The sequence below is a fragment of the Anas acuta genome, chromosome 16 (assembly GCF_963932015.1).
Source record: "Anas acuta chromosome 16, bAnaAcu1.1, whole genome shotgun sequence".
Classification (NCBI taxonomy): domain Eukaryota; kingdom Metazoa; phylum Chordata; class Aves; order Anseriformes; family Anatidae; genus Anas; species Anas acuta.
This window is the reverse complement of record NC_088994.1, coordinates 13,744,954-13,772,388: the sequence shown is the minus strand read 5'-3', so window position 1 is coordinate 13,772,388 and position 27,435 is coordinate 13,744,954. Positions and strand designations below refer to the sequence as shown.

General features: G+C 47.1%; 1 protein-coding gene across 4 annotated transcripts; it reads right to left on the bottom strand.

Annotated features, from left to right (window-relative positions):
• Positions 1 to 1,270: 1,270 nt before the first annotated feature.
• SLCO4A1 (solute carrier organic anion transporter family member 4A1) lies at positions 1,271 to 27,334 on the bottom strand. Of its 4 annotated transcripts, none has more exons than XM_068700955.1 (13): positions 27,252 to 27,334; positions 18,938 to 19,120; positions 14,836 to 15,767; positions 13,620 to 13,710; positions 12,690 to 12,811; positions 12,307 to 12,418; positions 8,454 to 8,608; positions 7,599 to 7,794; positions 6,852 to 7,017; positions 6,054 to 6,220; positions 5,683 to 5,747; positions 4,985 to 5,133; positions 1,271 to 4,345 (listed from the first exon to the last, which is right to left on the bottom strand). In XM_068700955.1, exons 3-13 carry the CDS (start codon positions 15,632 to 15,634, stop codon positions 4,196 to 4,198), a joined length of 2,172 nt encoding a protein of 723 aa, XP_068557056.1. In that variant the 5' UTR covers positions 15,635 to 15,767; positions 18,938 to 19,120; positions 27,252 to 27,334; the 3' UTR covers positions 1,271 to 4,195. The 4 variants fall into 4 exon arrangements, with proteins under 4 accessions (XP_068557056.1, XP_068557055.1, XP_068557058.1 ...); XM_068700954.1 differs by having other exon boundaries at positions 19,032 to 19,120; positions 27,252 to 27,321; XM_068700957.1 differs by lacking the exon at positions 27,252 to 27,334 and adding an exon at positions 25,957 to 26,165.
• Positions 27,335 to 27,435: the final 101 nt, after the last annotated feature.

The following is a 27,435-nucleotide window of genomic DNA, read 5'->3' as shown; positions in this document are numbered from 1 at the left end:
TGAACCGCCTTGCCTGGCTGCTGCTTCCAGCGGGTCCTGCAAGCAGTGAGCACCGCAGCCTGTACTTTAGCTGCCACAGACTCATTGCTCAGTGAAGGAAGTTAATTGCCATTAGTTGGGAGATCACAGAAGGTCAGGAGCTTGGTAGAAAAGATGACAGCTAAAGTATGGCCTTTTCGGTGCATCAAGCTAGGCCCTAGTGCTTTTTTTTTTTTTTTTTTCTTTTCTTTTTTTTTCCCTTCTTCATTTTTTTTTTTTTTTTTTTTCCAGAATAAACACAACAATTAGCTTGTATTTCCCACATCAGTCAGCAAACTCACCACTCCCCCCAGTGCAGGCTGAGCCACGTTGCAGAAGTCTCACCTGCATGCAGAGCTGGCCAGGCTGCCCTCAACTCCTGCTCTACTCTTACCCCTGAGCTTTTAGATGATCAGCCCATGAGGTACACACACAGCACTCCTCCCCTTGCTGCATCAGATCCAGATGTCGACATTGAAGGCCAATTACAGTGACCTACATCAGCTGAGAATCTGCCCTGTACTCACTAGCAGCAAAAAGTCACAGATTTGTCCCCGTCCTTAAGAATGAAGGCAAGCAGTGATCACAGGCAGTTTAGTCTTCCTGCTAAATGTGTTTTTCATTGATGTTGCTTAGGTGACCTGATTTAAGTACTAGGAAGATTTTATCTGTGATGCCATAAGGCCTGAGAGCTCATGATTTTTAATTCTTACCTCTGCTGAGGTGGAAGGCTTCTTCTGTGCTTTCATGGGCTTCCAAAGCCCCTCTCAGAACAGATTTTGCATTTTTAACCAGTAAGAGACCACATTTTTAATATTAGTTCGGACCAGGGCAGATTAGTATGTCGAACATTCATGTCTAGAGCTACAGTTTCTATAGTTACTAGTGCATTAGTGTTTCACTGAAGTACTGCTATATTCATTTCATAGTAGCCTTGCTTCACCCTTACTAGGAGGGTAGGGCTGTTATGAGGGATTTCGGTGGAGCTATCCCATTGCATGCACTTTTAGGAGGACTCAGGACTGTATATTAACTAGCAGGGTGTTCCTTGGTAATGAAGGAGGTGAGATTTGGCACAACTGATATTCTTAAGTTAACATGAGATTTAGCCTTACACCCATTTCTAGGACACTGGATTGAGGTTCCCCAGCTGGAAGATAAACTCAGTGCCCCATTCCCAAAGGAGCAAAATGAACTCATTTTCACCTTTTAAAACTGTTGCTTGCAGGACAAGATTAAAACTTGCAGGAAAGACGAGGTAATTTGGGCATTTATTATTTAGGCTTCGAATGCAAATGAATCCACTTCCATAACAATAATACCGCTGCTCTGTTTGCACCCTCACGTGCTAAATCACTTTCTGATTACAAATGCTACCTAGCAGAGCCATCCCCTGGACATAGCTCTGATTTCTGATGCTGAAGCAAACCCGGCCGTGCTGCTGTCTCCATTGCCATCTAGCGGCACCCCGAGGTTTCTTTCCTCCAGGAAACTCGACAAACTCTTGGCTGGAGAAAAAGGCTCAGAAAAAGACCTTGGGTTGTGTCTCCAACAAGCGCCAGGCAGCTCTTCCTGCTTGGGCTCCTTTGTGCGCACTCATTTGTTTTAATTCCCCGTGGCTTTTCCTCAATACCAGCTGCTGTTTGTTTGTGTTCTCGGTCAGCATGAGTCACTCCTTTAGCAAACGATACGGGACGCAGGACTTTGACCTCATTTCCATTGCGCGGTTCTGGGAGAACCTGGGTGGCTTTGAGGGGGTCACTCCGGGGACGGATGCGAGCCGCACCTTTCCCTCTTCATTCTTCTTCCTCAGCAACCAAAAAACTCATTTTGCCTTCAAAAGCAATAGTCCCCCTTGAGGAGGAGAGGGTACATCGGTATGAGACACAGAGCCACAGGGTCTCCCTGGCACCTGCTGTCCCACCCGTCGGGCAGTGCTGCTGCAGCTCCCACGGCCACGAGTGCTCTGTGAGCACTGCTATCTGAGCACAACCCCAAATCCAAGCTCTCCTCCCTGGGTGGATTGCAGACCCTTGGGGACACCGTGATGATGTGCAGTAAAGCCCAGACCCCCAGGATGTGGCCCTGCCCCATATTAGCAGGATGGCTGATGGAAAACACACACAGGCACCCTGTGAAATACTCATTGCGTTTTTGTGCTTTTTGTAGCAATATAGTACTTTATTTGGGACTGGGAAACATATTCTCAAATATTCTGTTTTAAATTACCTGTATACATACAGAGCCTGCTTATGGAACGGGAGCACCTTGTTACTACTTAAATCCATCAGTCACCAGTCCTACACCACCAAAATAAACCCCCCCAAAGTTTCCTTTTGCTCTGGAAATAACACATTCAGATAAACCTCATTTTATAAACATAAGAATTACATCACCATACCAATATATATATTTATATATTAAAAAAAAAATCTACCTTCCATAAATACATCATACATAAAATATGTTCCCAAAATACATTCATGCATGTTCCCCTTGTAAGATCCCTGCTTGTACCCCAAACATCTGTAAGCTGGGAAGGGCAATCTCTGGGCAAGGACTGGAGACAGGCTCACGTCTGCAGGTGGCACCAAGACCAGGCCGGGTTGCGAAGAAGCCTTTGGTGTTTGGGTGGTGTTGGGGTCAATTCCTGCATCCACGAGGTCTAATCCTGCCCCTTCAGGACGGCGGTGCTCTCCTGCATGCGGTGCTTGCCGGGCCCTTGCTCATGAAACTGCACCAGCTGCCAATGCTTAAGCAGCCAAAGGAAACAAATGCCCATTCTGTGTCTGCTTAGGAAAGCATAAATACACAAAATATACAAATAATTCTAAGTAGCACCTGGCACAAGGCGTTTGCCAGCTTTGCAGCTCAGTAACACACACCCTGTTCCTGTGAATGTGTTTGATTCAATGTAGGACCGCCGGGGCTGGCCACAGCCCTGCCCAGCCTTTACCACCCTGGGGCTGTGCCTGGACCTCGTGGCTGTGTGAGTACAGGCAGCTGGGCACTCCTCTCTCCTGGTGGGGCTGTGAGGGAAGCAGGGCAACCGTCTGCTGGATGCTGAAATTCCACCCTTAACCCCTGGTCAATACTGCAAGTGCACACTTACAGGCCATTTGGGGAACGCTGCCCTCTCTACTTGCAAGCACTGGCCTGGAAACAAGTCAGCATCCCCTTTCCACAAAGCAGGCTGACATTATGGCAAGCTCTCCCTTAGGTTCGCAGTCTAGAGAAAAAATAAATTCATTCTGACTTCTCACACGTAGCCAAAACCAGCATTTTTACAGAGCAACTGAAGAGAAGCATTGCATAGATCCGTATCTCACGTCCTCCCACATCCAACAAACAACAGCAAGAAATGAGTTCAAGTTTTGCACAGGACATTATAAAAGGCATCACCGTTAAACAACACAACAAAAAAATGAGATGTCACCATGGTGTAAACTCTGCGAGGAACCAAGGCAGCAAAGTACAGTGCTTGGCAGCTCTCGGGGACTGCTGCCTGTAGTGTACTGATGCATTTAGTAGACAAATCTCACCCCAAACCTATCTCCCATGGCACAGGAATATGAACTTGCATAATTAGATGCTCTGCTCCTGAACAAAAGGGCTGGAGAGCGCCGGCATGAATGATGAGCGATGCTGTGTGTCGTGGGAAGGAAGACAACACTGCCTGGGCTGTCTGCTTTGCATACAGGAGTTCAAGGGCCAGTTGCCCTCTTTGCAATGCAGATTGCAGGACAGCAGGTGTCTTTTCAGGCTTGGAAGGTCTCAACAGAAGTTTTGCTACAGTTGGCTTTATCATTGAGATATGAGGGAACAGATTCTCCGGTGGCTTAAACCCCACGCACTCCATTGGAGTTATTGGTGCCTATTTCCACTCGCGGAGAACGTGGTCCTTGCGTGTCACAGACATGGAATAAAGCTACGGTAGCCCTTTCTTTAAATAAAATTAAATAACTGCATATGACATCAGCACACAACTTTGAATGTGCTTCTGCTGTTAAGAAAATAGCAAGCACATCAGTGATTGGTTAAATTATTTCTTTTAAACTAAAAAAAAAAAAAAGTGAGAATATTACTAATAATTAAATAATAATAAAAAACCTAGGGACTGTATAATGTCTTCTTTTCATATTTTGATGCTGAGAAAGTCACTGGCATGCGTATAGCTTCATATATCCCCTGCTGCAGGAAGCGAAGGTTTGGTTTCCTGGAGGTCACTGTTGCCATTTTCAGATGTGTCCGAGCTGCCCTGAGCTGATTCTGCTGGCGGTGGTTTGTACAGCACACAGGCGACCATAAAGAAAGTTGTCCCAAGCACCTGCAGACACCGAGACACCCCATTACTCCCTGTTCTGCCCCAAAACACGTGTCCAGTTGTCAGCAGGTGTAAAACAGCAAAGCAAGTGGGAACCAGCAGCGCTTTAGAGAGTGTGAAGGATTTTAGAAACCTCTTTTTCATGGTGACTGCTAAACACAGCTCTCCACATCAAGTGCCTGTCTGGGAGCAGTTAAAATGATGGTTTCCAGCTAATAAATAGGAAACGCACAGCTAAGGTCTCGTATTTTCTAGTGGTGATCAGGGAACGGTTATTTACAGCTGGCCCACAATGACATTGCTCACTCTCACTAACACACTGCCGTCTTACATTTTATTCCATTTCAAGCAAAAATCACTTCAGTAACTGTTGGGAGAAGAGGGGATTTTTCTTATGGTGTAACAGAAGCTGTAAGCCTGGAAAATAATGGGATTTTAAGAGAACGATGGTGCCTGGAGCACCATTACCTGGCAAGAAGCAAATGGAGCTTTTGCCCTCACTGAGAACATTTCATGTCTTAAGGTCTAATTTGGGTTTGGAGGAGGCAGATTGGCATAACACGAGTTTGTAAAACTGTCTCCCAGTGCAAACTGCTGCCTCCTAAAGAGCTGCTTGATCGGAGAGTGAAACACCAGCCTCACCTTGTAGACCAGCCCAGTGATCAGGGTGTAGAGGCTCATGGCTGAGTTCTCGTAAACGTAGCAAGAGCCTTGCTCGCCGCACTGGTCCTGCCAGAGCAGGCAGGATTTATCGATCATCGACCCAAAGGCAATGGGGCCGGGGATGCTTCCTGTGGGAAGACAGAGCAGACCCACAGTTAGGGCAGGACCTATGCACTCGCAAGATGCTTTGGGACTACACTTGCAGGAATGCATCAGGCACTGGGGTTTCTGTGATTAAACAAAGCCACCCTGCAAAATCCAGAGCTGTACCCAGAGCACCAAGGCACCCAAACCATGCTGAATTAAAAAAAACAACTGAGAGCCCAGCGAGTTGTCTCTTGACTCTGGCCTGCTTACTGCACAAGTACCAAAAGACATACACAGGGGCTTCAATGCACCTGCCCCTTTTTTCTTATAATTAGGACCTGTTGCCAAGATATTGCTCCTCTTCCCCATCTGCACCATGTTACACAACCCTTCATTCAATTTTCAAACTCTATGCAAACAGAATTAGATTTTTTCCTTGCAAACAAGAGAAAGCACCCTCCTTTCACCATCCCGCGTCCTGCCCCCTTCTCTTCCAACCCAACTTGTTTTGTTCTTAGGTAAAACACCGTGGTGCATGCTCTGTGCAGCCAGCAGAGCATGAGGACACACAAAGTCACTTTGTACTATACCTAGTGTTCGTACGACAATCCACTGGATCCCGAGTGCAAACGACCTTTGCCTGTCAGGGACACACCTGGGGAAGAAGAGGGGGATGTTCAGCAGCACTGCCAGGCTGCACAGCACCTCCCTGCACGCCAAGCTTTGTCCCAGTGGAACGTCCACCCTTGCTGCTGCAAAATGGGACACAAACACACCAGTGCCTGATGTCAGAGGAAAGAGCTGCCACTGATAGATTTGCTCTCCCAGCTAGACAGTGAAGGGAATTAGTTCCTCTCTTTCCAGGCTGGTGGTTCCTGTTGCACATTCCCTAGGGCTCGAGCCCTGGGATAAAAAGGAGACGGAGATATTTGGGGCTTCTTGCAGAGGACCCTGTGCTTACCGCAGAGTCGCAGTCAGGGCAGGAATGCTGCTCAGGAAGGTGAAAAGGATCACTATGAACATGAAGAAGAGGAGCAGGGTCCTTTTCTCACAAGAGGAAGTGCATTTGCCTGCCTCTGCCTCACCAGGGAAAGTATTTTTCTCAATACAGCTACACTCCTTATAGACCTGGGAAAGAAATGCTGGTGAGATGTTTGCTAGGAAGAGCAGTGACAGTCGGAGCTGGGCTTTAAAAAGAAATAAATTCAAAGAGGGCAGAAAACAGCTGGTTTTGATCCCCAAGTAGAGTGAAGCAGAAATCCAGCTGCATTCTTGACACACACGTTTCAAAACAGATTATTAAATAAGAGAAACGAACTTTGCCAGGCAGCCCTTGAGCACCGAATGTCATCATTACCCATTTGAGCCTTTGCCTGTGTCTACGAGCAGCACGCTGGAAGGATGAGGAGGCGCATCATATTCACTGAAGACCCAAAAGAAGCCCCATAAGCACTGGCACAAGAATCAGGTGCCCACTGAGTTCCTGATCCTGCCTTGGTGATATCCTATGCATTTCAGTGCAGTTTGACCCAGAATGAGGCAAAATCAAAGTTGGGCACTTTGAGGGGAGCAATTTGAGCGTGGCCTCAGTGTACCTTCCACCCTCCTCCCAGGTGGTGCCTGAGAGCATCCTACGCCTGCTGCAGGCTGTCACCGACTTGCACCAAAGCCCAGACCTGCGAATGCTTTTTCAGAGCCAGCCAAACCACTTGATATAAGACACCACTGTGTTGTTAATGCATGGTGCTTTGGGACGTACCTTCTTGCCATTCCTGAGTTTCTCAGACACTCTTTCGCACCCGGCGTGGCAAGGAGAATAATACGTGAGGTTATTGCTTCCGCAGACAGGGCTGTAGGTCTCCCGCAGGCAGCCACACGCGGCGTTGCACGGTGCTGTCAAGCTAACATTACCACCAGGCAGAACACTAAAGGAAACACGGGAGTAGTTAGTGGGGAGCCCCTGAATGGTTTTCCAAAGGAAATGTGGAAGAGTAAGAGAAGGAGAAGAGGGGATGGTAGGAGATGCACAGGATCCCCAGAGAGTACAATGCCAGGCTTGGGAAAGGTCTCAGCTCAGCTCACCTACTTTTAACCATGAAATAGGAATTGTGCCTTGAGCTACGAACGATGTTTAAGTGACCAGCTCATGGGGACACTTCTCCATTTGGATAGGAGATCCCTACTTTTAGTCTAAACCAGTAACCCCCAATATTTGTACAGCCACTGAACAGAGGAGGACCCTGTGAAGGCAGCTGAAGAGTGGAGTGACACACACTTGGTGATGATCCCTTCCCTGACTACAGCAGGAGCCTTTTCCATAAACTCTATTAAACAAAAAAAAATGGGGCATCTGCATTCTGGGGACATGGCTCTCACCTTCATCACCTCCCTGTAAGACTGACTGGACATTATCTTCCATCTCCAGCACTAACAGATGTCCAACATCAGCACCATGTATTTGCAGTTACCCTTATTGCAGTACAAGACACGGGATCGTCGTTATTACCTTCCTGTGTATGTATGGGTTACTCCTGCCATCGGCACGTTAGGGCAACGAATGAAAAAAACGAAAATAGCCATCAGACTTGTCAATGTGCAAACCAAACACAATTTGATGATTCCTGAGCAGCGGAGTTTAAATTTATTCACAAGGAATCCTCCCAGGAATGTGCCTCCCCCTCCAGCCGGCACGACCAGATAACCTGAAAAAGGGAGAGAAAAAAAAAAAAAAAAGGGTTAGAAACAACAGCAAGGAGTTTTTGTGTCTGAATACATGAAGTGCAGTGTGTCTGCATGAGAATAACCCTTTGGTTTCTGTGTTGCTTCTTGGTAGGAGTTCACTGGACTCTGCTTCAATAGGTGGTCCTCCACAGCAGCCAGGTAACATGGCATGAACCTGGTTGGGCAACATCTTCTCCCCAGAGATCTCAAAGCAGATTGTTTTAGGAGCATATCATGAGTATTAATGCCTGTTGGACCCCACAGAACTCAGATTAAACTTTTTAAGTCTGGGACATGAGAGTTAAGTGAGGCTCTTCCCTTTGACAAAGGTTAGAGGTTGTTACCATGTTTCCCGGTAATGCCCAAGAAGGAACAGACTACAGTTATTTTGCTTTCCTCTAGAGGGTAACAGATAGCTGCAGGAGCAACACATTTCTTACTGATGTCTGTAGATGGAGTTCTGAAAACACACTTGGTACAGATGTGCTGATAGGAAATAATCCTGACTGTCTAATAGCTGAGGATGATAACCTTTCTGTAAATGAATGGCAAAGCAGGTTTGTCTCATTCTACATGAGCTACAGCCCTATTGTATTTGCAGGAGAAAAGCAAAAAATGTTGCAAAACCAGGTTTCCTTACCAAAAAGGGTAGCAGCTTCAGAGGCACTTAAACTGAACTGAGACTCCAGGAACTTGGGTCCAAAGGTGGACATCCCAGCAATGAGCGTGGCTTCAGTTGCTCCTGCTAAGCAGAGGCAGATGAAGGTGGGGTTCTTCAGAAGCAGCAGTACTGATCTGGGAAGGATAAATATACTGGGATTGAATCACTGTGGCACATTTCAATTTCAGGTGTGTTCAAGTATCTTCCATTCCTAAGTGGAAGGACTCTATTTGTCACCAAATCTCAATCATTCCAAGGTTGTATTTGTTCCTGATGGCACTTAAAATGGGACTCTTGACTCAAACAATCAAGAGCAAGGAACAAAGTTGTGTTATATACATGTACACATGCTCCTCACGTGCACCCATGTTCTCACGAGAATAACTATCACTTATAACCATGGATGTTTTGCAGCTCATGGGAAATACCAAGCAAGTCTTTCTGTCTGGAGGAAGCACCTCCAATATACCTGATATCCCACTGGAAAACAGAAATTAATCTTTCTCCTGCAACCTAAGCATAGTTTTACACGTAGATTAACATGTAAGTTAAGCAAATACATTTTATTTTTGACCCACTAGGATTTAGGAAAGAGCAATAGATATTCCTGAAAAAATGCCATGTGTCATTTATATGCAGAAAGATGATCCAGCAACAATTGCATCTCTGAGACACAGAAATGCCCTCAGGCACAAGGGATGGTCTCAATTATCTCCCACTATCTCGGATATTGGACTAAGAGGGCTGACACTGCTTTGCAGGGAGCATTTCATAATGAGTTTGAAATTCTGCCACGTAGGTTCCCCTAGGTTTAGCCTGGACCTGTACAAAATCTCTATTTTGGGGCCTGGCATGTCCCGCAGTGACAGCAGCAACTGGGACATAGTAGGATGCTCATTGAATTGAAAAGCACTGACAGTCAACAGCTACAGCTTGGCCAGAAATGTGAAAAAGAAGAAAAATCTACTGAATTACGATGAAATGTGAGAGTGTGAGGCTCAGCATCAGGAATTTAGAGTGATTTTAGCCATGTGAAGCAGACAACTTCATTATAGCAAAAGAACAAAGAGTTTGAAAGACAGAAATACCACAGATTCTTACACTTTGATTTCAGAGGGCTTTATAATAACCATTGTCTAGCTGTTGGGATTAGCTTAATTTACTAACCTATTTTCCAGGAACGGTCTTTTCAACTTGAAAGAATGAAGCCTAATCTCTTAGCTAGGAAACAGTCCTTGTGGGCCTTGTGACTGATGTTGAAATCTTACAATGCCTTCACCTCTCCCAGTTCTAGAGAAAAGAGAAGAGCTGTTCCTGGCACTAGCATTACTTTGTGTTTGTCAGGCAAAGGCTGCAGGTAGGAAAAACAACTTTCAGCGCTAAGAGTAAGGGCATGTGTCATTCCTTGTTTGCAGACTGAAGATGTAGTTGTGAGGAGCTAATGCGTATAAAACTTCAAGTCAACACAGATCTTTTCATTGCTGCCAGCAGGACTTTAATCACACCCAGAAACCACATAACTCTCCAGAAGTCTTGGCTGTCCTTGGTTCTTGCAGCCAAAGGGATTTCAGGGAGCTCATTATTGCCAGGAGAAGAATCCTACCACGCCTAAAAGTCTCATCCTACAAGCCTTTATTCACACAGACACACGTGGGCACTTTTTCTTCTTGTAACAGTCCTACTGAGGAAGCTGGGAGCTTGTCTGAGGAACACTTGCATGGCCAGGACAAGAGGCTGCCAGGCTGTAACAGCGCAGTGCCACGTGCTAACGAGTCAATAGTGACAGATGGCTACTTGTGCAATCTTGCAGCCCGTGAACGGGGATTTTTTTCAGCATGCAAAAATGACACCTGCTGTAACCACCACCAAGGGAACGGAGGGCAGTATTCCCGTCCTGGAGGAATGCAAAACATCCTCCCCTCACAACACGCACAAAGCTGTAGAAAAGCCGTGACACACACCACAGCCCCACCCTGCCAAGTAATCCAAGAGGGACAAATGAAGTATTGACCATTGTATTTTTTTCCCCGAAGATGTGGGCTTGGCATTTCAAACGTGCAGCTAGTAAGGAGCAAGCCTCCTGTCCTGTTTTTGCACAGCTCTACGTGTCTTTTCTTTGAACCTGCACTGACATCAGAGGATATTTCACGTGAGAAATCATGTGGAAGCAGAGGAAGGAAAATGCTATTTTATCAGGCCTTTTCAACCCAAGAATTAAGACAGAAATCTCTTCAGGGCAGAGGCTTAAGCTGTCTGGTCTGTGTTCCTGTACACTCCTGCTTTTAGGGAGCACTGTGAAAATAGTTACTCAGTAAGCTCTCTTAGGAAAGAACTGATAGCATGGGATAGTATTTTATTTATCAGCATTTCTGCTTATCTTTGGGGGACTCTTACTGTCCGTACTGTGAGGAAAAGTGTAGATCCCTCATGGAAACAAAAGCAACAGTGTTGTCCCTTGGCCTTGCTCTGCAGGCGGGTCCACATGTACCCAAGAGCTGCGCACAGATGCGGGCTCCTCTTTAATGCACGTCTCTGGAACAGCCAGCCTTGAAGGCACTTCCCTTCAATAATCAAAACCAGGGAAGCCAGGAGTCTGCTGGGTTTTTGCTTTCAAAAGAGAACTTTCTGATGTTTTAAAACAATGACAACCACACTAAAATCTGGACTGATCTGAATGGCCTGAGGTGAGCAGAGCTGCCCACCTTCAATACCCATTCCTCAGGAACGAGAGGCGAAGGAAAATGCTCCCAGAGCAGGACACCTCTACCTATTGCTTTCACTGAGACTGCTTTCACTGAGAAATAGGGGGAGTTTTGTTCAAGATAATCAAGAGAAGCATAAAACACTGAACTTCATCCCTCTCTGCTGCACAGTTTGTGTTGGTTTTAGTCATAACCTCATTATCATTTAAATGCAGGTTTGAATTTAATTTCCGTGTGTGTAGTAAGTCGTGACCTCGGCAAATGGCACCCAGTCAAGAATGCCATTTAATAACAGAATTGAAATCTGTTCAATGTAATATTCTTCACAAAGCTGCCTTAACCCCTGGTAAACCACTCATGACGTCCCCTAGGTTTTCTAACTCCTCCTTGCTCCGTGAGCTGATGCACCAGCTGAGCACTCCTGCACTGAGCACCGAGGCAGGTGCAAGCGTGCTCGCCCACGCAACCGGGCCAAGCAGCGGCCCCGGGATTATGTGCACTGCTATACCACTGCCATGCAGGGGAGGTAAGAGTAGGAACACATAAACGGGGCTGGAAGATGCAAAAACACACACACACAAAAAAAAGTAGGGGGGGAATGAAGGATAAAACAGAACAGGAACTGAAAACTACTGTGAAGGATATCGTGTTCCCTGAATTCGGAATGGAGCAATAGGAGTTTTTTGTTTCCTCTCTTTTCTCATTAAAAAAACAAAACAAGAGTCTAACATGAGACAAAAACAGAGGAAAGGAAGGAAAGCACAGAGCAGACATTGCACAACGCCCAGCTGGGACAGGTGAAGCCAGACACGAGCAGACAGGAAGAAATGAAATATGAAATAATGGAGAATTGAAATGGCAGTGCTGGTACATCTCACATCACCTGAAGACTGGCACTGAGCCACTCTTGGTGAAATTCAGTGCATTGCACGTGCCCTCATGTGGTTCACACATGGCCATGACCTTCTGCAAACTGGAGACAGGACTGGACCCTCACCCTTGGTCTCCCAAATCATCCCCAGCACAGTTTCTACTTCACCCATTTGCCCAGTTTGAACTTGAGAGGAGCTGACCACCTCTATCCAAAGGATCGGTCTCCCTGAACATCCCTCATGGGGCATTTTTCTCACCGAGGTAGATCTTTAACTGTTTTCCCAAAGTCTGGATCCGATGCTTTATTGTGGCTCCCATCCTTCAGCTGATGAGCCTCTGACACCCTCATAACAATATAGCGCTGGGATCCTGCAAACAAGAGGGAAATAGAAACAAAGAGCACGTGAGATACTACCAAAACAGGGAATTTGCAGGAGGCAAAAACAACACAACACTCTCCACCAGCCCCAGCTGCTTGGCTCCAAGAGAAGAGCAGGGAAATAAGCAGCTGGAGAACCAAGGGGTGCAAATAATATTTTAATTACAATTTGAACACTGGAAATTTGTCCCCCACCACTGCCCTGGTGTCCCCAGCTATAGGAGGATGCAAGCACAGCTCCAGCCCCGTGGTGCCACGTACCTGGGAGGCGCTGGGGGTAGCCGAGGATGGGGATGGAGATGAGGAGCGAGGCTGCTCCAGCCCCCAGGAAGCCGATCCACCATGCCCCCACCCATAGCGTGTTTTCTGGGGTGATGTCAGTCCTGTAAGACACAAACCCAAAACGACACAAGGGAGAGAGGCGGTGGTTTGAAACGGAGGGGGAAAGTCGGGCACTGCTCTCACTAAAGCTGGCAGGGCCTGGAGGACATGGAGGAGGACATCAGTGAAGGAAACCACCTCTCCCACCATCCATCCTGCCACAGCACACACTGCCTCCTTACTTGAGAGCACAGCACTTAATGAGCCCAGGGAACTACATCGTTTAATTCTCTTTTAATCTCTAGCTTGTGTGTTCACCTCTTCCCATTTCATTTGTGCTTTGGGGGTGGCTGTGATCCTTGCTCCATCCTAGAGCCACCCTTTCTGTGAGAAAGCTGGCGGAAATAACCCATTCCTTCCCAAGAAACCCACTCCCCCCTTTTATCCCGTTCATCTGCCAAAGAGCCTGTAAGGTAACAGGGGATAAAATAAATTAGAAACACTAAAAAGCGAGGAGGGACCAGGCGTTGTGGCTGGATAACTGTGAGGAAAAGCAGCAGTGCTGGCAGCGGTGCCTGATCAGGGAACTCATTCAAAAAATTCACCTGCTGCTCCTGGCCTCATTAGAGCAGGCAGTGCAGCATGAGGAAGGATTTAGGCTGACAGGTTTGTGAGCAATTTTCTTCCAGTGACAACATTAATGCAAGCAATCATTCCAGCCTCGGCCCCCCCGCAGAAACGTTACTGAACATGGCAGGCACGTTTCCACCCAGCCACCAGGTCGTTTTTCTGGATTTGTATTTTTTTTTAACCCCAAAGGAAACATACAGCATTAAGGAAAAGGAACAAGATTATTTTTTAACAACTTACTGTCTGTGTATTTCAGTATAAATATTTAGAAACATTCCTCCTACCAGATAACCCGCTGCAGGCCCAAGGATTGCAGCAGTGTAGAAAACAGCTGAAAGGGAAAACAAGCAGTGTTAGAGAACCTGCAGCACTTCCATGGATGTGCTGCTGATGGGGAGCTCTAATGCCCGTGACTTCAACTCCAGGTACACACAGACCACCATGGAGTGACATTTGGTATCTCCTGATGTTCAAAAGGACACGGAGGTGGAAAATACCGTGTGTGGCTGGCCCTAGCTGTGAGAGACACAAAGCCAGAGAGCTGCAGCAAGTTTCATCTCCCTTTTGTGCCCCAGGGAAACTTCTGCATCCAACCAGGGAATGTTTGTAGCATGTGGTACACAAAAATGGTTCAGGGGACAAAATCTATCCATGTGATTCCTGTTTTCTTATTTACCAGGGGTGCATCTGACCCTGCTGCCACATCCTCACTGCTGTTGCAATGAGCAGAGGTGCTACCTTGGCACTGACAATGCACAACCTCTACATGACGTGTTGCAGCACTGCCATTTATTATTATTATTTATTATTATGGTTTACTGCCATGGAAAGTTCACTGGCTTATCAATCCCAGCCCTGTCCCTGCCTCCTCTCCCTGCAGCCTTCTGATATAACCATACAGGCGACCAAAGGCCAGGGCTGCAGGATGGGCCTTCCCCTGGTGGGGAAAGGTCAGTCCTGTCACCAGTTTCACCAAGTAGGCTGGAGCAGAGGGGTGAGCTGAGCCCCAGCCTCTCGGTGAAGCTGTGCCGTACTTTGCACCAGCAGCATCTGAGCAAACATCCCTCCTGTGCTATGGCACTGATGGGGCACCGCCTTGCATCGACAGGGTATGGCCTCGTGGCCTTTGGCCACACTAAGCTTAAAGTTGGTGCCATGCACACACCAGAGGGCTGTCCCCAGCTGACTCCCATGCTGGGGACAGAGACACCTCCCAGCCTGCAGGAGTGAAAATGCCCAGCTGCACTTGCAGGCTCTGCCTGCCAATAACTGTAAGGGGGAAAAAAAAAATAATCAAAACCTCCCAAACAGCTGCTGCTGCTTCTCTCCGATTATCATCTTGTCTGTCATCAGGAACAAAAGGCTTGGAGGAACTCTCAGAAAAGCGCTCAGGGCTGCCTCGTTGGTGCCAAGGCAGATGGGCTGGGTCCCCCTCCTACCCCCCGAGGCCACTCACCAATGTACACAGGGGAGTAGTTGGTCTTGACGTTCTCGTCTAAATAGGTGACGCCGAGCGTGTAGAGCGGCGTGGCTCCCATCCCGTGCAGGAACTGCCCCAGCATGAAGACGAACCTGTAGCTGGAGAGGCTGGAGGTGGCCGGGGCGCACGACTGGCTCTGGTTCGCCGCGCAGACACCCACATCAGCCGATGAGTGCACTTTGTACATGCCCGTGGTGAAGTGGGGCAAGGCGAAGAGCAGGGAGCCCAGGCCCATCACCATCACGCCCCAGCCCAGCCACCGCGGCTTGTGGCCGTTCCCCCCGAAATAGCTGACGAAGGTGAGGCAGAGGCAGGCCGCGATGTCGTAGGAGCTGGCGATCAGCCCGCTCTGGTAGCTGCGGAGGTCGAAGCGGCGCTCGATGGAGGTGATGACCGTGTTGATGAAGCCGTTCACCGTCATGCCTTGCAGGAAGGAGGCCACGCAGAGGAAGAACAAGACGCCCTTGGAGGTGTTGAAGAGCTGCAAGCAGCCAGGCGTGAACCCCCCCCAGCCACACGCCAGCTCCATTCCATCGGTCGAGACGTAGTTAATACCCTCACCAAACCGGGTGCTGTCCCTGGCCTCGCAGAGGGGCTGGGCGCAGGACTCGGCGGGGCTGGGGGTGCCGCAGCACCCCGTGCCATTGCTCAGCGGCGTGCCCCCGGGGGTGTCAAAGGCCGCACTGTCCTCGCCCGAGGGAGACGGGCTGGGGAAGACGATCGCCTGAGGGAAGTGGAAGCCATTCTCTCCCGTTAAGCTAGGGGGCTTGGCCATGAACGGCACGGCACAGCCAGGTGCAGTCGTGGCAGGGGTGGCTTTGTGGGATGCCGAGGATGTGCCTACTTAGGGGCTGCGATTTTTGGCGCATACATCAGATGGTGAAGGTTTGAGCCAGGACCATTGCAACCTGTGAAAAAAAATAAGTTTTACATACACTTTTGCATATAACCATAGCAAAACCCATAATTATTTTTCTTTTTGTAGGATACTTATTCTTTCTTAACAGGTACTGGCATTTTGCTGTGCAGGGCAGCTGGACGTGTGCCCTCCACCACAGTGTGCTTGTACGTCAGTTACTGGGGCACCACTAATAGTACAGAAAAGAACACTACCTTCAAGAGTATTAAAAAAAAACAACCACACTAAAGGCAGTCTCCCTGCCTGTTGAAGCACCTTATCCTTTCCTAAGAGAAGAGCTGACCCTTCCCCTGCCAGGCACAGCCTCTTTTATTTCCCTTTCTCCTGCAGAGAACAGTGTGGAAAGCTTCACATTTCCCACTGTTAGAAGTCCTTTGCTCTCTTTCACTCCATGCTTATAACAGTTTATAACTATCCTGAGAAGTTTCCACAGTTAGACTGATTTTATTCCAGGTCCTCAGATCTGTTTACAACTATTAAGTAAAATCCTTTCTATAACTAATTAGACTACATGCCATTGCAGAGCAAGCTGCAGGGCCCAGGCTCTAACCTGATTATTGCTGCAGACTGCCTTCTTTCAAGCAGTTCTTGTGCTGAGCTGTCCTAGCATCTCAGCACCTCATCATGGAAGAAAAAAAAATATGTATTTTTTTGTTTTTATCATTTATAGTTCAGCCAATGCATTTAAGTTCTCCTTTGAATGCTGGTCTCAAATATGCAACAAATGCTAGACAAGAACTACATTATTACAGGTTATTTTCAAAGCATCCCATTTTCCCAATTATTGTTTTTAATACTTGTTCAAGAGGCTCCTGTAAAAATACTCCTTTTCAGCTTGCAACCATAGCCCATCGATTGGGTTATGGGAGAAAATGGGGGGCTGTTTTCCCAACAAAATGAACCATGTTCTGATTGCTGTAACCTGGGAATATTTCAGCCTTTGGCAAATAAAGCAATACTCATCTGTGCATTGCTGCAAATTTTATTGATATTTCCTTTGTAGATTATGGATTGCATGAGTGCTGATGTGCTTCCCTATACTGGTGGTTCCTGAAGGCACTGGAGCATGGGAATTGCAGAATTTGATGCTTAGAAGACCCTAGGGATTCTGCTTCCATCCCAGAAGGGGAGAGGGCATACCACATATGTAAGCGTACGACTTGAAAGATGCAGGTCAGTAGTGCTCCAACTGCACCAGTCCTTAAGATAAGTTTACCAAATGAGAGACAGCCAGCAGCACATGCGACCTTTCATTTGCAAATAATTCTGTAATCTTAATGATCCTGTCTGGGGACCAGAGTGCGCAGAATATGGCGGGTGCCCGATTTTAGCAGGAATTTGCTGATAACACAGAGGCAGTGTGCCAAGAAACACGCTTGCAGCCACACCTGTGCCCAGTGTTCTGTGGGTGCTGTCAGCGCAGAAACTATTAACATGGGGAAATGCAAAAACTATTTTTACTCTATTTAAACCAAGAAGGGATTACTGGAAATTGGATCAGGCTTTAAGGAGCAGAACTGGTTGGCTTACCCCAGTGTGAATCAACAGAGGCTCCCACAAGGCAGCTGACTGACATCGGCTGCACGCTTCCCCACGTCACACACATTTGACTTACTGTTTGAATGTACTCATAAAGAAGGCTACTGAGCTGGGGACTGATTTTGCTAACACTGATTTCAGTAGATAAAAAAATGCCCATCTCAGTTAGTTACATTATGCGACTGAGCTGCCAAAGTGGCACACCTTCCCCCAGGGGAACTGCTCGTACTGCCTCTATCAGCACTGGGATGTCTCCATCAGTAGGTTTTTCATGAGTCAGGAAAAAGATTATCACTTTGCGTTACAGTTTTCCCATCCTTGAAGCAGCAGGAGCCTTGCCACTGGATCCAAGTCATTGCAGCATCCTCCCCCTCGACTTTTGTTACTCTTAATCCTACTTAGTTACCAGTGAACATGGGGTTTCTCAAGAAAGCAACAAATCTTTCCCCAAGGCAGCAGATGTCTCCCCCCACTCCCAAAAGCCCCACAATGCCCCCAGGCCCACGTCCTGGCCCCCTCCTCCTGGAGCAGCACTGCCAGGCTGCACCCAGATGCTCTGGGCAGCAAGCCCGATTGCTACCCGCTGCTCTCCACCAAGCTGCTTGTTATCTCTCCAAGTGTTTCCAAACTGGAACTGACACATTCACTGGGAAGATTAGCTTCCACGTAAGCCATATGCCACTTTAGAGGACGAAATATAATTTTTAGGAAAAAAAAAAAATAAAAAATAAAACACAACAACAAATCAACCAGCTATGTGCACTCCTAATCATTTTTTATTCATCTGAGCCATCCATCTATTGCTTCTCATTCATCTCTGTTTTTAATGACTCAGATGGTGAGGTCTTGCTTCCTTTGAACCAGGCCCAATGCTATTATTTCTATAGATTTATTCATTTTACTGCAAGAGTTTAACTCTTTTTTTTTTTTTTTTTTTGAAGATGCACAGCTTGTTCCAGACTGTCAACATTACCGAGTCAACACAGCAGAAGGAGCGAGGCAATGAAAGCATGTGATTTGTATTTTATGGTGAAAGTTGTAAATATCCCCATGTCACCAATATTTACTATTAAATCAATAGCAAAACTTTCAACCTTTTATCAGGTGATGACTTAGAAAGTCACAGGACGGATAAAAAATATGTTGTGTCTCTGCTGAGGCCTGTGATTAGATTAATGTTACTTATTAACTCCTAACTGATATGCAGAATAATCCCATTTCCCCATGAATGCCCAATAGTAGTTAATTTTCCCTTTCACTCTATGATTTTTAGCTTTCACAGCATATTGATGTGGCAAACAACATCTACTCATAATATCTGCTTTCCATAGCCAAGCACAGTTTATGGGCAAACTTAATCATTTCTTCATTCCTATGGCATGTATGGAGATATTTGCTAAGGTAATGGGAATGGGGGAAAAAATGAAATATAACGCAAACCGGAGGGGAGCAGCCCCATACGATGCTCAGTGTTATTCTCTCTGATATCTGCAAGAGAGCCTGACCTTGCTGTGTGGACAGCCTGGTTTGGGAGTGCCCCGATCCCAAAGGATCCCAGCCTCAGCTGTTAGTCCAGCCAGGGACAAAGTCATCTACTCAATTTCTCTTAGTAACACCTACTGGATTTTTCTCGGGCAGTTTTGCTTGGAGGATTATCAGTATTACTTCTGCTGCAGCTGATGAACACCGCATGGATCAAGCATAATCCACTCACTGGTTTACGAGGGGAAAAGCCTCCCAGAAGTGTGACAAATCCACGCTGCGGTCCCGTGAATGGGGCTCGTCCTCCAAGTGCTGCTTGAGCTGGAAGGGAGAGAACAGACAGCGTGTGGTGACTGGGCTGTTCTTTGGGGATATATCACTGATTTTTTTTTTCCTAGCAGCCAGGCTTTTACGAAACTCCGCAAGGATGTGAAAACTGCCTTTTTTTCACATGTTTTTGCAACGTGTCCCTTTGGTTCAGCAATATGGGGGAGACTGCTATTGCCAGGAACAGCCCCTTTGTAAGCAATGGCTATAGGAACAGCACCTTCCTGCACACACACAAGTGTTTCAGGAAGGAGAAATGCACCTAAAGAGCATCCAGTACTAAATATCTGAATAAATAAATACCTAAACAAATATCTAAAGCTGTGCTCGCCACCAGTGACAGTGCTGCGGCTGCACCAGAGGTGTGCTTTTAGTCCCTCTGGGGTCTGAGGCATGGAACACAGCAGCAGAAGCTGGCTTTACGTTATCACACGAGCAAAGACACATTTATAATTAAATAATGCCTAAATAGCAAAGCTTAGCACTCCCCAAATCCTTTCTTTGCCAAGCACTCTTCCACTCGCTGGCAAATTAGTGCAATAATACGCAAGAAATCAGGAAGGTGGCTTTGATAATTTTCAATTAGCTGCCTGAAAATGCTTTGAAGATAAATCTAGCCAGATTTTCTCAGCTTACTTATTTGTTCCAGCTTATCTGTGCAAATGCAATTGGCTGCAGCTGCCTTCGACCATCTTTAAAAACTTGCAATACCAATACACAAAGCAGATTTAACCAGGCAACTATATTCTGCTTCAGCCAAGATTAGCCAGACAAAAGGCTGTTTTATGCTGTAAATCCTAACTCCCTCTCTCTCACATCACTCTTGCTTTAATGTCTTTTTTTCCTTCCTGTAAGCTTGATCAATGACGAGAAGGTTTCCATGCTAGTACCATACGGTGTTCACCTGCTCATGGAGCCAGGTGTCCCTGCAGCTCTCACAACACAGATATGACACTGACATTTTCCTTACATATAGCACAGCATTATTTTCCAGAATTTGTCTTCTCACTACCCATTTAAAGAAGTCCGATATTCAGGGTAATGTTTCTGCATGAAGCATTAGTCAGCTTTTCCCAATGGTTACCAGTTAGTCCCTATACACATCCCTTCTCTGCTTCCATGCAAAAGATGGACATTCAGGCAAATCCTGTATGAGGTGAGAGATAACCAAAAAGAGCATAAGCCAAATGATGAACATCAAACATGATTTGCTGCTTCTAAAGATAAGAGCAATAAAAATCAAAAAAAGAAAAGAAAGAAAAAAAAAAAAAAAAAAGGAGGGCAAAAAACCCCAAACCACACAAACCAAAAGTACAAGAGGATGTTGCTTTTTTACAATCACTATGCAAAGATGCTGAGCATTGGCTAAATATAACAGCATAATGCCAACATCTACCATGGTTTTCTGGAACTTTTTTTTTTTTTCATCTTCCTGGTTAGATCACGATGAAGATAAAAATGAAAAGCAGGCACCCCACCAACATTCACCATCCTCACATGGGGATGTGTCTGAGCACATGGGCATGAGTCTGTGAGATGGGCTGAGAGAGGGGTGGAAACGTGGAAACTGTGTCAAGTGGGAGCATGAGAGACAGTAAATGCAGGAAGAAGGCAGCTGGGAGAAGAGTATTTCCCACACAAGCCCACTTTTTTCCGGATCAGCAAGTAACAGCTTCCCCAAACATTCCCCAGAGCACAAGCTCACTGGTGCACACCGCTTAACCTGGATCTTGTTTAACATCCAGCGATGCTCTCTAATCCTCCTAGGTATTAGTCTTGAGATTCCTGCCAAGCAGAGGAACAGCACAACCACCCAGCACTTAAATGAACTTGCTGTTTGCAATGGGCCATTTCGCACGCTACCCTACAACTCCAGCTGCTCATTTTTTTGGTTATCCTCAGATCAGCACCTAGGAAGCCAGTATGGCAAAATACACAGTTAAATAACCCTGGTTCCTATGTCTCAGATGACTCCCTGAGAAGTCGTTCTGCATAAAGAGTGGGATTTCTCTCTCTTAATTACTTGTTAAAAGTTAGGTATCTAATTGGAGTTAGACATTCCTATTGTCTCTGCTGCCCACTGCACAGAGATCGTCACGTCCAGGTTGTTTATGACTCTCAGGCCATGTCTCCACCGTCACTATTTTGTGTGTTACTAAATCACCCATTAAAGCAGATACAATCTGGAGCAGGAATGGGCACATAATCATATTTCTGTTGGATTAGCCAAGCACATTATACTGAGTATACTCTGGTCTCATGTCAGCTACAACAACAGAAACAATATTTGATCTAGCACAAAGCCAGATGGTGCAAAATTAACCCTTCAACACAAATCTGACGTGGCACAGGGGAGCTTGGACTAGGGTTGTGTAGCTGTAGGGCTTCTGACTCAGTGTTTGCTGTCTCCAAGTCTCCCGACACCATGCACTCTATCTGCCCTCCAACAATGAACTAAACAAAAACGTCATGTTTCATCCCCTTAAAATAAACACCAAGTCAGAGCGGGTTAATTTCTGTTTGATCATGCAACACCCCAGATCCTGACACATTGTGGTTTGGGGATTTCTTTGAAGAAGGCATATCCCTATTGTGCAATTGAGAGGAAATGATGACCCGTTTGAAGGGAATGATTTCTTTTCCGTCTCTGACTGAAAATCTCAAACCAAAACCCCGACTACAAATACAGCAGTGATGAGATGAAGGATAAGAACCCAGACCCAAAGTGAACAGGTCAGAGCATGAGGGCAGCACGCTGGCAGTGTGATGATGCTGATCACTGCCACCAAGGACAGGCAGAAGCTACATGGTGAATAGCACGGCCTGGGGATTTTAGGAGGCTCTGAGGATCTGAAATTATCATTTCCTTAGAAAGCTCCAGCACCTTTCAACAGCAAATCCTCACAAATGTCTCTTCTGCAAGCTCCTATGGTGGCTATAGCAAATGGCTTAATGTGGAAGGCACTGACAGTCTCAGGGATGCGTTATCCTCAGTGGCCTGCTGCTTCCATGTGACTGGTGAATAAATAAAAATCTCTGCTGGTCAGAGGTAAGATTCCATCGAGAGATGCTGGTGGAAAAACGCTCGGAGCAATGCAATCCTGTATTAAGTGGCCTCTCGAAGAAATCCAGCTCCATATGAAACAGCAATCCCATACCAGCACAGATCAATGCACACGCTGATGTAGACACAGAGGAAGGTGCACAGACAGGTGCATGTGTGCTCTGCCACCACAAACACCGCCGGGTTTGTGAACTGCACCCCTTGCAGGATGGCATTTCTTTCATCTCACAGTGCCCGAGCGGGTCAGTAATTCATTCAAACTGCCAGGGAACAAATTGCTGCCAAATGGTATTTCTTCCTGAGATAAAGGAATAAACAGGCATATAATGTTCCCTTTGTCAACTCAAAACATCTGCTGGAAGTCAGAGGGGTTTGCTGCCCATGCACACTGTGGGCACAGCTTCTATTTTGCACACTCCGTTCTCTCGGGTATGAGAACTCGCAGCCTTACACAGCAGCTGCTGGAGGACAGATTTACTTGGAAAACTGAAAACTGCCTTCAAGGGATCCCTGCCTCCGTGCAGCAGCACGGTGTGGTTTTCATTCCTGACTTGAAAACTCTTTTGTTTGCTTTGCTAAGGACCTGCCTGCCTCTTACAGCCCTTGCGAAGGACCTATGAGGGATGAACATGAGAAATAAATAAACTTGTTTTCTGTTACCAGCTTGAGTGAGGGTAACTGAGAATGAATTTTTGATCGGTATTCCCTAAGAAATATGGGCCTGAAGTTATTTTAACACATTTGGGACAGAGAATCAGTGTACCACAGGTTGCTTACCTACTTGTCACTCTTTTTAATTCAATTTCTTCAGCATCTTAAAATCCTCCTTTCAAGCTTTTCTGCCAAATAAGCGGCAAATTCCCAGCACTAAAGGGATCACAGGCTGATCAGGGCTATGGGGCGGCTGCAGAAAAGGCCGATTCTGCCTTAACCAAAACCCACATCTGACTTGAAGGGTCTAAATCCTCCTCGAGATTGAACCCACTCCAGCCATACAAAGAAAACCGTAAAGCTGCTTTGAAAGCACCTCGAGGCAATCCCTTCTGGGGGGAATTCTTATGCTAACATAAAGCTCCAGGGCATTTGCCCTGTCCCGGATTATGCAGAAGGGGTGCAGGAGCAGATCAGTCACACAGGGATGGTGCTGAGCCCTAGCATCCAGCCACGGCGAGGCAGAGCAGGATGGACCAACAGCTTGCCTTACAATTTCTATGGGGCTTAGGAAGTTAAAAAAAATAAATAAAAAAATGCATTTTCCAATCTGTTTTATTTGGACTATGTTAAGCCAAAAAGATCGATGCAGTTTTCCAGGAAGAAGATATGAGGGAACAGAAAATCCAGCAGAGCTCATACTCTTTTGATGATGTTTTGAGGAAATTTTTATTTTTGTGTCACAGGCTAGGATCATTTACTAGAGATCCATGATCTAGATGTACTTTTGTTTTTAATCTCTCAATACCATCAAGAAAATTAACTTCTATCTCATTGTCATAGTGTATTTAAAGCACTTAAGTGCACAAATAAGAAACTATATAAAAATGCGAAAGAGTACTTGGATTTTTTTTTCAGCCAGAATATTGAAAAATCAAATATTTCAGATGGAAAAAAAAAATGTTTGGCCTTGCTTTCTCAACATGAAAATGAGTCCCTAACTCCTTCACACAACTGGGCAATACTTAAACAGGGCTTGTCAGTGTTTTATTTTCTTTCTTGGAAGATCCAAGCCAAGCTCTGGAAATTCAAATGACTGAACACTATGGACTCCATGCAGCAATATATTTTATGCATTAAAAATCAGACTTAAATTTAATTTGAGCGTAACTACGTGTACATCAGTGGCACAGTGGAAGAGGAGAAATTGGCCTAATGTCTCTGTTACACCAGGAATCCAAAAGCTGCCCTAAGGCTCACCACCTTGCTGAACACTGAACAGGGGAACAAGAATAACACAGAGCATTTCCCTCCACTGACAAACTCCCATTGCTCATAAATTCATTTACAGTCTGGAAGTGGAATGACATTATTTTTGATACCAGTAACGCAGCAATTGCCCAGATCCCGCATTATTTCCGCCTGAAGAGAGCTTTAAGGTTAGAATAACATCGTTCTGTTAAAATTAAACACTGCACTCGCTCATTTCATGCTCTCTGCTGTACTAATGAGAGGTCTGACGCAAAAGCTGCCGAAGTTAGTGGTCCTCTCTCAGCTCTCATCTACAATCACTCGTCACTACTACTGAAGTGGGGTGGACAGTTTTATCTGGGATTCATAAACCAGATGAAGTCCTTCACCTCTCTCTGAGCATTTTTCACAGAAAGCATTTGCAGAATCTCTTTGTTCTTAACTGACCTGGTTCAGCATTACTATTCGCACGCTGGGAGGTCACTCGAGGCCAAGACGGTACAAACCTATGTATATCATGGGGAGGTCTAGCAATAAAGCAGATTTGAAAAGGGAAAGGAGAGTAGCAGCTCTCAGGGGCAGCTGGGGGAGCTGCTGAAGATTCCCTGCTGGGCATGGGGCAGGCAAAGCCTCAGACCCTGCATCCCGGTGCAGCCAGAACTGTTCCTGCTCCTCTGCACAAAGATCAGCCCCTCGCTGGGCCCAGATAATGCGTTTTTAAAGAGTATTAGAAAAGCAGAATGCATTTCAGAGCAGGCACTGAAAGCCAAATCTGGACACCAAAGCACTTGAGGGCAGCCCACATCCAAACCACGCTGGGGAACAGCTCCTGCACACTGCTTTAACACCAGCCACCTCGTGTTATCGAGTGTGAAATCCAAGGGGGGAACCTTGACCCTGAAACCGTGCTCAGCATCTCCCCAGCCCATCAGGCCAGTGCTTTAGCTCTGCTAAGTGCTTGTGGAAATCTAGCAAAGCATTTCCACTGCTCACCATCACACTAATGGGATTCTGCAAGGCAAGGAAGACCAAAAACCCAAATGGCAAAGCAAAGCATATAACTCCTCACCTAAGGGTTGTGACCAAGCCCTTAGGAAAGGCAGGTTGCTGGGCTAGGTACGCTCAATTAAAATAAACAGAAGCAGAAGTGCTCAGGGTGGAGCGGTCAGTGCGAAGCAGAGCCACTGTTCACTTCTGTGTTACTGCAGGGTGAAAAACCCAAAGCAGAAAGCGGGACCCCAGCACGCTCCAGGCTGGGAAGGCACACACAAAAAGATTAGGGCTGCCTTCAGGAGTTTGCATCAGGCACAAAGCAGCTGGATGCTGATCTCCCTAAGCTGGTGGATATTCCTTTTGTTAGCTGCTGATCTTGTCTTCCCTCTTGCCTGTAAATCTCTAAGCTCTGCAAAGATTTCTAGTAAGCCCTTGCGCAGGTAGTTCCTGTTTTCTGCAGCCCAGAAACTGCCAACATTGGCAGCCACGGGGATCCCAGGGGTGGATCCACGCACGGGGCAGCGCAGGGCAGGATGCATGCAGCGTGCAGCGGCTGCTCCACGGTGCCGCGGGGCTCCCAGTGAACCTGGCACACCCATGCCTACCCAAGAACACCCTTACACACCCGTGCACACCCAAGCACACCCTTACACACCCGTGCACAACCATTCACACCCACCACTGGTTCCGGCTGAGCTGCGGAGGGCAGGTGGCTGCGGTTGGCCCCTCTGCAGAGGGCTGCTAACAGCAGCCTCATATCATTTTCGGTAGCCCGCAGGCTGGACCTCTTTGCATATAAATAGCTTCATTTTTTTTTTTTTTTTTCCTTCTCTTTCATTATTTTTTTTTTCCTTTTCATTATTTGACTCACCCTCTCTCTACCCGCCGTTTCATGCTTTCTCACATTTACATCAGCTCAAGGCATGCGTCTCTAAAGATCTCTCCTTTGTGTTTGCTCCCCCTCGGATGCTGGTTTAATGTGTGATTTTACAGCCAAGTGATGCTATAAAAAGTAGAAGCCCAGAAAAAGGAAGAAATAAAAAAAAAAGGGGGAGGGAGGAGAGAGGAGGAAAGAAAAAAGAAAAAAAAAAAAAAAAAGGAGGTGCCAGACTGGGATAACTTCACATTTGTGGTGTGTTGCTTGATACAATCGAGCAGCCTATAAAACGGTAATAAAATGACACACGGCAAGCTCATATGATTAATGTCCACAAGAGCACTTTGAGCTCGCAGAACAGAAAGCATGTTTTTAGGCAACAATGCTTTTGATTCCTATCATCTCAGCAAATAGGTTAGTGAAAATAATATAGGTCAGACAATGAAAACGCTCTGAATTTGGCTCAGCACGCTGCCTGTGCCTTCCTTCCCTAACTTCAGTTACTGTTCTCTTGCAACGAGGCTCTCGGTGTTATTCACATCCCTTTTGCTTGCTGCAGGCATCATTTTGCCGTGCCGCCTCGCTAGCTTTTCTTACTTTCTGCCCCTTCTCTGCCCCTTTTTAATTTCCCATCGAGATTTGATAAATGGGAAAAAAAAAAAAAAGCCATGCTTCAGCTGTGACGAATGCAGTTACAGGGCGGTAAAAATTACGTTCTGGGAGCATCACCCGAGCTCTAATGGAAAATCTCCACGCGCTTGGCCACTCCGGGTTTTTTTCCCCCCCCTTGAAGCAAGACACGCGTGTTCCTACACGGATGAGCACCGAGATTGTGAACCCCCCTTAAAATCCCTGCACTCCCTGGCTGCAGCACAGCCCCCCCCCGGCCGCCCCCAGCCCCATTTCGGGGCTGTCCCGGCTCTGCGGCTCCCCCCGCGCCCATCCCCGCAGCTCGTGGGCAGCGGGGGCTCGGCGGGGGCTCCGCCGCCCCTTTCCCTGACCCCACCGGAGCCTCTCCGCCGGGCTCCCGGTGCTCGCCCGGCATCACGGAGCTGCCACCGGCTTGCGGTGCCCACCCCGAGCCCCGGCATCCCTCCCGCATCCCTCCCGCATCCCTCCAGCATCCTCCCGGTCCCCTCCAGGTCCCCATCCCGGTCCCCTCCCGGTCCCTGTCCCTATCCCGGTCCCCATCCCGGTCCCATCCCAGTCCCCCCCCGGTCCCTGTCCCCATCCCAGTCCCCTCCCGGTCCCCATCCCGGTCCCCTCCAGGTCCCCCCCCGGTCCCGTACCTGCCGCCGGCCGCCGCCGCCGCCGCCCTCTCGCCGCCGCCCCCCCCGCGCACCCCGGCCCCCGCCTCGGGGGCGGGCACTGAGCCCTGACGGATGGAGATTTCCTCCAATCGGCAGCGGAACCCGGAGGAGGCCGGGCCAATGGGGAGGGGGGAGGCCAAAGCGAAAGTGGGGGGAGAGGGTC